This window comes from Carassius gibelio, chromosome B4, assembly GCF_023724105.1.
Source record: "Carassius gibelio isolate Cgi1373 ecotype wild population from Czech Republic chromosome B4, carGib1.2-hapl.c, whole genome shotgun sequence".
NCBI lineage: Eukaryota > Metazoa > Chordata > Actinopteri > Cypriniformes > Cyprinidae > Carassius > Carassius gibelio.
Window position 1 is genome coordinate 28,244,704 of NC_068399.1, and position 12,631 is coordinate 28,257,334.

A 12,631-nucleotide genomic window follows, 5' to 3' on the forward strand; every position below is an offset into this window, starting at 1 on the left:
AAAGTTCTTCCACTGGAAGTTTCAGCGGAGTCTTTTGGACCTGCTCCATGAGTAATAGTCTTGAGAAAGGAGAGAGGTTGAGTGTTTCCTTGTGTCTCTGGCAGTTTGTGTGTGATCCCAGCCAATGTTTAGTTTTTCATCACAAATACAATTTTTAAAGTAGAAGATCAGCAGATATAACATACATTTGGTCTAATCCTGTCTTGGACACATTATTCTTATTACTATAAATAAATACATTAATTAATTATTATCATATCATTCTAATTAAACAGTGATTGAGAGTGTGAATTATGTGGCTCTGTCCGTTATTTTGGATGACAAGTGTAATCACTGACACAACCTAGTAATACAGGATTATGCGAGTCATTTTACACAAATAAAAATTGTCTCTCTGACAGTATGTTGATAGTTTATTGGCGCCCCCCTCAGGACAAATGAGATGTCTGTTACGTCAAAAACTAAACAATGTCATTTAGTAACTTATATACTTTCACTTTCATACTGTAAGTCATACATAATTCAAATACAGAGAGTGACAGATACAGATATGACTTTTTTAGTGTGTGTTTAAGATCATGCTCAAAAGGATCTGCTCTTGAAAACACTTCCCAGATGCCTTAGTGATTTATGGACGAAGAACCATTCGGTTATTTTCAGAAACATAAGCTCCCAGCTCGTTTCTATTTATTTTTTCATAAAAAAAAAAACATGTTAGAAAAGCAAAATAAATTGCTAGTTAAGTCCAAAGCAAATATTCAGTAAAAAAAAAAAAAATAATAATAAAAAAATATAGTAAATCTTGTTATAACGATGTCTAATTCATATACACTACGATGCAGCTGTTGCGTCATACGGAGTACATCTGGACAGTGCTTTGTTAAGTGTTTTTAAACATTGTTACTACAAACAACTGTCACACAGGAGGACATGTTAGATTGTGGGCCAATGGGGCGATTACCTCAAGGTCTTTGGCCTGAAACCACATATATATATCTGGAGAGATAGCAATTGAAATGAGTCACAATGCTTCACATTGTTTTTTGTTTTTGTTTTTGTTTTTTTTAAGAATCTTTGTTTTCAGGTTAAGTTGGCCCTGGTCTGAATTAAATGTCGTACAGGCCTTTTTAGTTTCCAAATCTAAATCTGACCTTGACCAAATCTATTAAAACGGAGGTAAAACAAAAACAGACTTGAGTATTTGCAACAATTAAATATCTGACAGGTCTCTTGAGTTTCCAAATCCAAATCTGCCCTTGACAAAATGTATAAAAATTGAGGTAAAACAAAAATAGACTTGAGTATTTGCAACAAAGGAAAGCTAAAAGCTGTGATAAGAGACATCCCTTCCCCTAAGATTAAATGGCACACGAAATGTCAGGCCGGCCTGCACAGTCTCTGGGATGTCTCACTCCCTTGTACGTCACCCGCCCAGTTAATAGAGGTTTCTAGTTCAGCTGTCACTAGAAGCATCTAGAAACAGTATGAAGCAATATGTGGGACAGGCAAGGATCAGAAAAGCAATATAATAAGAGCCAGTTAACTACTAATTTTGAATCATTCAAGGGTTAAAGGTGCTCCGCATTAAGCAAAAAACTCTCTTCAATTTCAGTAGCAAGCATGCCTCAGTCCTTAGCAAAGTATTGCAACTTTAAATCTCTTCCTGGGAAAAAGTTTGGTCTCAGATTGATACAGTAAGTTTTGCATGTCGATGAAGTAGTGTGTTTTAATTTCAAGAATGAAATACTATTTAGCAAATAAATAAACAATAAATAAACTTGGCTACAGAATTGTTGTGTATTTCTCTCTCTCTATATATATATTTCTATATTTGCTATATATATATATATATATATATATATATATATATATATATATATATATTTACACACATATATACTTGTATATATACATACATTTATGCATTTTTCTATACCTTTATGCATTTAGCAGATTAAATTATCCAAAGTGACTTACCTGTACACAAAAAGCGATTCACCATAAAGCCAACAATCGTTGTTGTAATACTTATTATTTTTATTTATATTAAAATATATGCTTTTTTTCCCGATTAGCATTTCAGTATTTTCATATTCACTTTCATATTTACACATACTTTTACTTTCTTCAGACAATTTCTATTACTCTGCAAGTAGCTGAACGAACATATAAATGATTTCTAAAGAGGCAACAATCTAGATGACCCAAAAGTGTCGTCCCTTGTCAGAGGGAAGAGGAAATGTGCAAACATTCCATTATTGTTGGCTGAAAGGCAGACAAATCTAAGATAAGCAAGAGGTGTTTAGTTCATATATTCTTTACGGACTATGGTGGGAAAATCAAACACAATATTCTATTTTCTGCCAGTTCCAGTAGTGCATACAGGAGAAATCTTCAATGTAAACACAACATGGACAGTCTCTTGGGATTGTGTCTGTAGACATTGCCAAATGCTGCATGAGCAGCCTGACATCTGAACAGGGCATTTTGAGTTGATCTAGACCTTAAAACTGAAGACAAAGACTTGACATCTGAAAGACGACTTGTACAGAATGAGCCGTATATGGAGAGCAACTGTGTACATTCCCACTGCTGTTGTTAAGGGCTTGAGACTCAATCAGCTCACAGGTTTACCGAGAACCCCTATGTTTATTTTACATCAGGGGATCCAAGTGGCCCAAATACTTGCCTATGTGCTCGTTTCTAATGATAAGATGTTATTGTAGGGCTTCCCATGAGCATGTGAAAACTGTTTTGACTGGCAGGCAATGAGGTCTTGGCGGCTGGCCAAGGATAATAACTCGCCTCCTATTGGCAAAGAAAATAAGCATTGAGAGTGGTGTAAATTTGTAATCAAGTGACTTGGAGGAAATTCTTTTCGGAACAAAACTATGAAATACAATGAACGCCAATTTAAGGGGTTAGCAAAAGAGCCTCCCAGAGAACAAATATTTAGCCCATAAGGCAACATAAACATGTAAAGCAATTAGCTTGATGTGCTTAATATCGTAAATGTTCTTGCAAATATTCTACATTTAAACTGAAAGTGTCTCACAATAAATACTCTATAAATATAAAACATGTTCTAAGAATTTTCTGCTAATGTTCTCATTAAATTCTGAAAATGTTATTTTTGACTGTTCTCTGAACAATGTTTTTCTTGGTTAAGTGAATGTTATATTAAACGTAAAGGGAACTTTGCATTTTATCATTTTGCATATAATATGGGAACAATATTTTTGAATGAAACAAGTGGCAGTATAACATAAATGTTAGACGAATGTCCAACTAAAACATTTCATGAAATAACTTTAATGAATGATGTATTTTGCGCTAACCTTTGAGAACACTTAAAGATTAGATAACTTTGATCAAATATTTTATTGATTTTACTGGAACAACTTTCTTTTTTCATGGCTTTGAGAGAACCTTGAAAGTTATAAGAATGTTCCTTGTTAACTGTAGCTTTAAAAAAAAAAAATCAGATTGACCAAAATACAGCTTTATTATAGCTGAAAGTCAAGGACATAATAAGTAAACTCATCCGTGATTCTAATTATATCTCTTTCTCATTTCACTCTCTTCATCTCGTTTGCTTATGCCCTCCAACCTTTAAAATATGCTCATTAACTTGAGCGATTAGCTCAATTAGCCTTGTTCTGCTCAAGAGGTGCAGATGCCTGCATGGCCGCGACAAACTAATCAGGAAGGTAAAGAGTTCATAGACATGCATGAGGTCCTGCTAATTAGGAGAGAAAATGAACCTAATGTGGAGGGATCTGGAATGGCCAGGCCGGTGGAATGGAATGAGTGGAGCTTGCATAAACATACACGCTTTAAGACAGAGGAGGAATGCAAAAAGTGTTCCCTCTCACTCACTTCAAGTCGTTTCTCTCATCTCCCCCACCCCTCTTTCGGGACAATGATTAATGAGAGCAGGGGATTACAGCAGCAGCGGAGAGCAACAGAGACGTGCGTTCAACAGCCAATCAACAAAACTTAATGACACAGTCATTATGAATGGACCCCTGTTCTCATCTTTCACTCACTCTCTCCTTTTTTTTAAATAAAGACCTGTGCAGGATTATTATTGCAATCTAAGAACCATCAGTGCAACACATTACATCATGGTCCAGCTCCAGACGATCCAGTTACAGTCGAAAAGTAAAGCAAACGTCCTAGTTTAAAAGACTAATTGTACTGAACATTGTGGGACACTTTATTTTCTCTTAATTCAGCTTTCATGTCAAAGTGGCTGAGCGGATTTCAGATTAGGTGTGCTTCCTGTACCTGTGCTCTTAAGTTTAGACTAAACAAACTGACTCCAGAAGCTGATGGAATGAATGGAGATTTGATGAGCCTAATAAAATAAAATTATGAGATTATGTGTTCTAGTCTCACAAAAGTTAGGGGTTTTAATGCTTTTGAAAGAAGCTTTTTATAAAAGAAACGTTTTATGATCAAGGCTGTAAAAGCATATTTTTTTATATTATTACAAATTAAATAACTTTTCTATTTGAATATTTTAAAATGCTATTTACTCCAGCCATTACTCCAGTCTTCAGTAGGCCTACATGAATCTGGAGAAATCATTCTAATATGCTGATTTGCTGCTCAAGAAATATTCTTATTATCATCTATGTTGAAAACAGTTGAGCCATTTAATATTTTTATGGGAACTGTGATACGGTTTCTTCAGGATTCTTAGCTGAATAGAATGTTCAAAATAATTTTTCAGAATATATTAGAAAAATTATATCTCATTCCTAACATTATAAATGTATTAATTGTCACTTTTTTCAGCAATTTGATGCGTCTTTGCTGAATAATAATTTCTTAAAAAGAAAACAAAACGACCCTAAACTTTTGAACAGCAGGTGAAGAAACGTACAGAAACCAGAGGAAAAAATAAACTCTAAATGTATTTCTAATATATCTAATTAACTTGCTACAAAGTGGCTCTTCAATTCAACAAATCCAGATTTCTTTAATTCTCTGTATAAACTCATTAAAAAGCACATAAATACACAAATAAAATAAACAAACAACTGTAACGTCTAGTCCCACAAGATGCAACTACTGAGAAAACCTGCATGCAGTGTCAAAGAGAGCAAAGCAAAGTTTCCAATTCACATCTGGCCCCTGCCAGAGGCCTGTTGATTCCACAGGGGGTTTCTGGGGCCCAAGTTATGATGTTATGTAGCAAGGTCAGGATATGAGTCAAAGACATATAGGAACAAAACTTTTTAACATGTAGTTGTCTGCCAAGTTCTTGGAAATGTCTGAATTTAAAAGTTTTCAGATATTAAAACATTTTATACATATACACATATATATGTACACCCCCCCCCCCCCACACACTATATATATATATATATATATATATATATATATATATATATATATATATATATATATATATATATATATATATATATAATATATACACACACACACACACACACATAAATATATATAACTTATTAAGATTGACTTTAGCTCGCAGAGTTTACATTTATATATTAAGTGAAAATTTTTGTGACATTTAAAAATAAAATATATATAACAATTTAGAAAATAGAATTTTTATATATATTTCTCACTAATAATACTAAAACTACATCACTGACCCATATACAGACATCAGCAACACCCTGTGTCTAGTGGAGACAATGTTCAGCCCCTTCGGGTAAGTTCCCAAACAATCTGTCTGAGCATCTCTCTCTCTCTGACTCCTATTCAATACACTCACACTCACACTCACACCAAACATACATACAAGACAGTCACAGGCATTCTCTGTTGACCAGCCACACAAACACATGCACACACTCTCCTTCAACATAATTACAGAGGTCATCTGACCTTTCTTTTCCTCTCCATGAATGCTTTATGTCTAATTGATCTCAGAGTGATTCTCATAGTCTCTGTAGTACATAGGGCACTGAAGGGAACGTCTGGAAGAGCGAACAGAGGTCAGTGACCCTCTCGGTGTTGTCAACTGCAGAGAGAAAATCCACTGATGAAAAACAGTTTTACATCATTGCCTCGTACCGAAAATGAAATGTGAGAAGAGTAAAGCTGTCCTGTGAGACCAACAAGTCAGACCCCTGATGTCTTGTTTTGAGACATTGCTAGGTCAAAGCCAGGTCTCAAGTTGTTGTTTTTTTACACAAATTGAAATCTGATAAATGTTATATCTTGAACAATGACGACCAACACCAAGAGACCATCCAAAAGGTCACTTGACCTCAGACATGCAAATACATTGCAAGTTTGTCCTATATCAGGAGTCGAGGATTCTTGAATTCTGCTAACAGCGACCCATAAGTTGGAAATTCACTGTAATTCCCTTTCCAATCCCTTGCTGTGATCACTGTCGCCTAAAGTACTACATTTAACTCCAGGTAGAAGGAAAATGGTGCTGGATGAGTACTGGAGATGGTTTCTCGGGTGAAACCATTCTGTGCTACCAAAACAGCAAACAGAAAAAAAATCATTAAGTTTCCCAAACACAGAGTCACATCCAAAACTCAAGCCACTGGTAAAGCCTATGCCATAAACTATTCAGGATGCTTAAACAAACAAAGCACTGTTTCAAAATTTATTTACATTTATTTAAATTTATTTAAAATTTATATACATCTGAATAAACCCAGCATAGCACCTAAATGGTGGTGGGGGGGGGCATTTGGGAATTTTGAAATGATTGTAGTATCCCAATTACATACACAAGTGTGTCATAACTGGACAGGAGGGACGGATGGATTTCTACCTTAACTTCAGAATTATTTCTCTATTTTGGAGCATGTGCTAAAGAAAGAAAAGACATCATCCAGTGATTACACATTTTACTTTAATATTCAAGTGACTGCACATCTGTTGTGTGGCACTGGACTGATGCAGCATTCAGGACTGGGTGCAATACAGAAAACTGACTTCAGAGGGCGCCATAAAGTAATTTACCATTAGGTTTTACATGGGTAGCAGTGACATCTAGAGGACAAGACACTTATGTTAATACACCTGCAGAATCAGTGGGAGGGCATATTAAAACACTGATGAATCCAAAAAAAAAAAAAAAAGGCATTTACTCACCCTCACGTCTTCTACGATGTTTTTTTTCCCCCAGTGGAACCCTTCACACAGCTTTTTCCCATACAATTCCCAAATTGACAAATGTATTAATAATGATAAACAAATTTTATGTTTGGAACAGGCTGAACTGTAGCAGTTTTACCTCAATCTGCCACTTCTGAAACTTCACAAGCAAATAAGGTGCCACATGCAGCACTAATATTTTTTGTCATGAGACGCACAAGAACCAGTGAAGACTAATAAAAAGTATCTATTCGATTTATTTGAAATACACTTGCCACCATATGGTATTGGGCAATACATTTAATGAATTACAGTTTTGGTCTGTTTATCAGAAAGTCTTTGCTACACTAATTTTAGTACAATATGAGAATTTGTCAGTTTTTTAAATGACAGATTTTAGTCCTTAAATACACATTTCTCTGGGAAAAGATTACATTTACATTGTGGGTTCTATGTTTTGCAGAATTTTAGATGTATCCTTCATCCTGAAATGGGACAGAAAAAACAACAACAAAGTATTGATGTGCAATCCTTTGTCTAAATGACACCCAAAACACAACCCTTCAAGAGAAATGCTATTGATATAAAAATACCACTTACATGTGAACTATTCTGTCCAGCCTTTCTTTAAAATTCTAAGAAACAGAAAATAATAATAATAAAAAAAAATATTGTGAAACAAACTAATCTTGAAAATTTGGTGGATGGATGGATGGATGGTCACCTGGGGAGCGGTCGGAGAAGAACTAGCTGGAGTGCGTCCATTATCACTGATGTCAGATGGTGGATGAATCACAGTTGAAACACCACTCGCAGATACTTTAACACGGATACAAATGGGGAAAAAATTAATCAAACTATTTTAGATTTAAGGAATGTAATGCAATTTTAGGGCTAAAAGGTTTCAACGTACCTGTGTCCTCTTTGAATCTACCATTGTCTGTGTTGAGGACACCATCTCCTGAAGTTAGATCCTACAGAAGTAGAACTTTGTAAAAACTTTGAAAACTTTTTGTAAGCACCAAAAAACACATTAACTCATATATTCAGTACTTCTGCAAATGTCAACTTAACATTAAAACAAATCCTAAAATAACACGCTCATGAACCATAAGGATTTATTTGACCTTTAAACAGTTTGCAGTCTTCCTAAAAACCTGCACTTTCCAAATGAATTACCCATTTTTTAAACTAACACATGTGAGAGCTTTGCTAGTGCATGTGTATCTGCGCTGGAGAATGTCACTGCTTTTCATCACGTAACGCAAGCTTGATCATCAAAGTGAGTTTTGGGAGAAAGCAGAATTGTGTCACAATTGCAGTAGAAATTATAATTTACAGTTCCAAGCCTCCAAACAGATGTTACACTCCTGTACCTGTGCTGAGGTCAATGCCTGCCTGGTCTCCAGCAGCAGCACGCGACTCTCCAAGTTCTCCCACTGGCTGCTCTCGATGATAATCTTGCCAGCCAAGCTTTTCTCCAGAGCATGTATCCTGTGTTCCATAAGGGCCAACCGCTGCTCCAGTCTGCCAACACTCTCCAGAAGACCTGATTCTACACCCCTCAGCCTGCTCTCGAACACACACTCCTAACAAGACAGCATGTGCATTAGATTGGATTTGACAAGTTCAAAACTATAAAAAAAAAGAGAAGGAATTGGAATTTTGAGAAATTGTGGAGTTCTAACATGAAATGGCTAAATAAAAAATAATCATAATAATGGATGCTTGACTAGTTGTTCCCCTTCCTCTGTGTAAATGTGTTGCAGGATGCACGTTCTCACAATTGAATCTGCAGTCTGAGAGGAGTCCTCAAAACGCTCGCAGTCTAAGCCCCTCTTTTCTGTTTCCTCGCCCTGCTGTAGATGCTCTTCTGAGGAGCATCTGAGGAGTTTCTGAGGAGCTGGTGCTGAGCTGCTGCCAAGATGCTTTTCTACCAGTGGCTGCTTCCGAGAGACCTAAAAAGGAAGGGAAACAGCTATAATAATAATAATAATAATAATAATGATAATAATAATCATTATTATTATCAAATTGCTTACTGTCAGGGCTGATAACTCCAGTGATGCACTCTCAGCAGAAGACATCTCATTTTTAGTGCAGCTCTTAAACTGAGGCCTTCTCTTTGGTTTACTAACATGCTGTAAGACAACAGAACACACAATGAGTCTACTTATGCAATATGATATTATATTATATAATAAGATGATAATACATTATTTGTATTACAAAATGGCCGATAACCAATAAATTATATTATATAATTGCAATATTATATCTAAATAGATTAAAAAAAAGACTAAGAATTAAAATAAACCATATCAAACAAACAATCAATCGAACTAACAAACTAATATAGGTCAATTATTGATCATATCTCTGTATAAGAAAAACTGTGTGTGGGTAAATCTCTCAGATACCTTGCTCTCTTTAGTGAGTTCTTTGTGTTTGTTGAGAACGAGGCCAATGATATCACAGAGAATGATGACTTTCCTCTCAGCAAAGCCAAACTGAAGAAACTGCTGTTTGGTTAACAGTGGCTTATAACTGAAAACATCTCGCAAGACCTACATATGAAGAGATTTTCCCATGAAGATGCAGATACAACAAAAAAAACAGTGATAAAATAAATGGTTTATTTAAGGGGTTTAATGTATTAGAAGAATTGGAAGGACGTTATCCCCTAAGTGGGTTACAATTTTTGATTTGTAGAATTTCTGGTTCAGGAGGTACTCCAGAGGAACCACCAAGACTAATCACAGGGATAAGCCAGATGTAAACAGTGAGCTGTAGTGCAAAGGGAAAATGACGAGTGGAAAAATATGACAAAACTGCCAAACACCGCTTTCCTGTTAAATGCCAACAGGGTCCTCAAGGTAATATGATGGAAGCACTAATTCCCCCCAGAATATTTCACGTGAGCTGCACATTATCATGAGACGAAGGCCAGATCTCTTTTAGAACTGCACGAAAGGTCAGCGAACAGGAGGAAGTGCCGAAAGACAGAGCAGAACTTTCATTCCCACGGCTAAATGTACAGAATCGGCTTGGAGTAAATCTGAGATCACATGACTTGGACCAACATGAAGGCCAGCCTCCTTTTTTTTTTCTCTCACAGCAGGAAAGAGACATGAGCAGAGAATTGTAATTACTCAAGACTTGGTGAAGAAGAGCTGCCAGTTGAACATCTGAATGCTTTGCTGGAGAACAGAGCTACAGATGCTGTGAATCACAGAGCTCTGGAGAGACCTGCATTTCTGATGTGGGGCGAGAACCTCCCAGATCAGGGACAGTGCCAATAAAAAAGGCAACACAAAGACTGGCTTTGTAAATTTAATTACATGTGAAATTGCTTTTTTAAATAGAAATCCACCTCATTAAAGGCGGAGTGAAAAGCATTATTAATGACTACAACCACTTTGATCCATTTAAAACAACCAACTCCTTAAAACCACTAGCTCTTGAAAGAAATTACAAACAGTTTATAAAAGTCTGTAATAAAAATCTGTAGTTGATTTCAAATAAACATTATCCAATAACTCGGACCCTAAACCATGAATTGGATTGATATATTTTAAAGGGATAGTTACATAAGTCTCTTTATTTCTTTTTCTGTGGAATATAAAATTAACTTCTTTTTTTTTTTTTTTTTTTTTTTTAATGGACACCAAAACTGTTCGGTTACCAACATTCTTTAAAATATGTTCTTGTGATCTGCCGGACATAAATAAATAAATAATTAAATAAATACATTTTTGGCTTAAATTTGTGTTCAAATTATTTAAGTCAAAGTTCAGTTAAAAGGACGTATAACACATAACAAGCCACACAGTCAAAAATAATATATAGTGGTATATAAGGTAATGCAATGCACCTTGTAAACATTCTCAATAAATCGTAAATCATTCAATCCAGTTAGTTCCACGCCATAATCAACCAGGCGCTCGGTGAGTGAGGGGGAAAAGGACGTGAAGGCGAAGCTCACAATAGGAAGACAAGCTGATGGATCTCCCACAGCCAGTCTGGAAGCATAAAACCCAACATCAAATTACGAAGCACTGACAAACCACACATTAAATCACAAAATCAACACCACATAAAGGTTTTAAATCAAATATAAAAGTTATTTATAACACGACAGCACAAAATAACACTCTCGAAATTGTCTGCAAGCTATTTTGAGTGTCGTGCTGGAGACAAATTAAGTCATATTTCTGGATCATCTCCAGCACATACAAGCCAAATGGATCTGTCTTTCTGAGAAGCATGTTGTGTTTGATGCATCTCACATCAAAACCTCTTCACCGAGCATCTGATGTGCAGCTTGGGTTCCTGGTGGAGAAACGGAGCTGGTTTTTGTAAAGCCTGTTTACAAGATATCTCAGCACTGGAGAGGCTCTGGACAAGTCTTTAACTTTCCAAACTTCAAAACAAAATGTGGACATGAAACACTGGCAGAGCCCCATTTTGGATGTTTATACGAGTCAAGATGTTTAAAGCCTAGGCCAAAAAAAAAAGTGAGGTTGGAGCTGGGGACGTTGGTGTCTAATGAATAACATCCCACATATATTGTCTCCGCTGACTGCATATGAAACAGACATTCAGAAGAGCTATGAATTCATGAAGCCTTGATTGAGTCCTGTTTAATGAAGGAGATTTGGATCTACTCAAAATCTAGGATTTGTCCCCGTGGTCACATTTTACTATTAGATTCCAGCTAATAATGAGAGAACTGATATTTGTGGTAGCACTATTCCTTTAACATTCATCATATTAAATACCTTTGATAGTCCACTTCTCTGGGATACTTCAGAGAACGGAGAGACGCTTCCAGCTTTCTCAGACATCCCTTCAGATCACCAGTGGACATCTCTGTCGTTTTCAGGATGGATTTCATCAAGAATTATATTTTAGTAATATGTACCGCTGTCATTTTAACCATTCATTGACCATGTATAAAAACGATATTGGCATGCTGTACATCTTTTGTTTTACTTCATTATATGTCGCACTCGATTTTCGTTAATAACAATTCTGTGTCTTACCGATGGCTGAGTTTTATAGTGAACTTTTAATTTCCTTTTGTTTTTGCCGCTGAAATATTCGGTATTGTTGTGATAGGTTTCTATGCGGTTCAACCCAGCGTTTCACTTCTACACATTCATGCCTTTGATTACGTCTTTTAGATATTTTCCCTTTAATGGGTTTTGTGTTAAATTTAAAGCACGTGTTTACAAATTTGGTAATTTGTAACTTAATGAAAATGTTTATTTACTAATGTATTTATTTCATTAATTAACGTATTTAATAAATCCTGATTTATATATTTATTTGGCTGATTTGATAATTACTTGGTTCAGTCAGTGTCTTTATTTTGGATTTTATTTTATATATTTTTGCAATTTATTTTATTTAACTTTCTTTTGTTTTAAATAAGCATACGAATTTGACAAACATGAAAAAAAAAAAAACTTGCAATCGAAAGTGCATGTATGCGTACCTGTGGTTGGTTTACTCTGAGAGATTTGCG

The 12,631-nt window shown here is 35.5% G+C and overlaps 1 protein-coding gene across 2 annotated transcripts; it reads right to left on the reverse strand.

Annotated features, from left to right (window-relative positions):
* Window positions 1-7,338: 7,338 nt before the first annotated feature.
* Window positions 7,339-12,277, reverse strand: LOC127956878 (centrosomal protein of 44 kDa). 2 transcript variants are annotated; one of them, XM_052555135.1, is made up of 11 exons: window positions 12,147-12,277; window positions 11,883-11,973; window positions 10,976-11,123; window positions 9,522-9,668; window positions 9,144-9,242; window positions 8,886-9,059; window positions 8,478-8,690; window positions 8,015-8,075; window positions 7,826-7,920; window positions 7,702-7,736; window positions 7,339-7,586 (listed from the first exon to the last, which is right to left on the reverse strand). In XM_052555135.1, exons 2-11 carry the CDS (start codon window positions 11,969-11,971, stop codon window positions 7,538-7,540), a joined length of 1,110 nt encoding a protein of 369 aa, XP_052411095.1. In that variant the 5' UTR covers window positions 11,972-11,973; window positions 12,147-12,277; the 3' UTR covers window positions 7,339-7,537. The 2 variants fall into 2 exon arrangements, with proteins under 2 accessions (XP_052411095.1, XP_052411094.1); XM_052555134.1 differs by having other exon boundaries at window positions 11,883-12,267.
* Window positions 12,278-12,631: the final 354 nt, after the last annotated feature.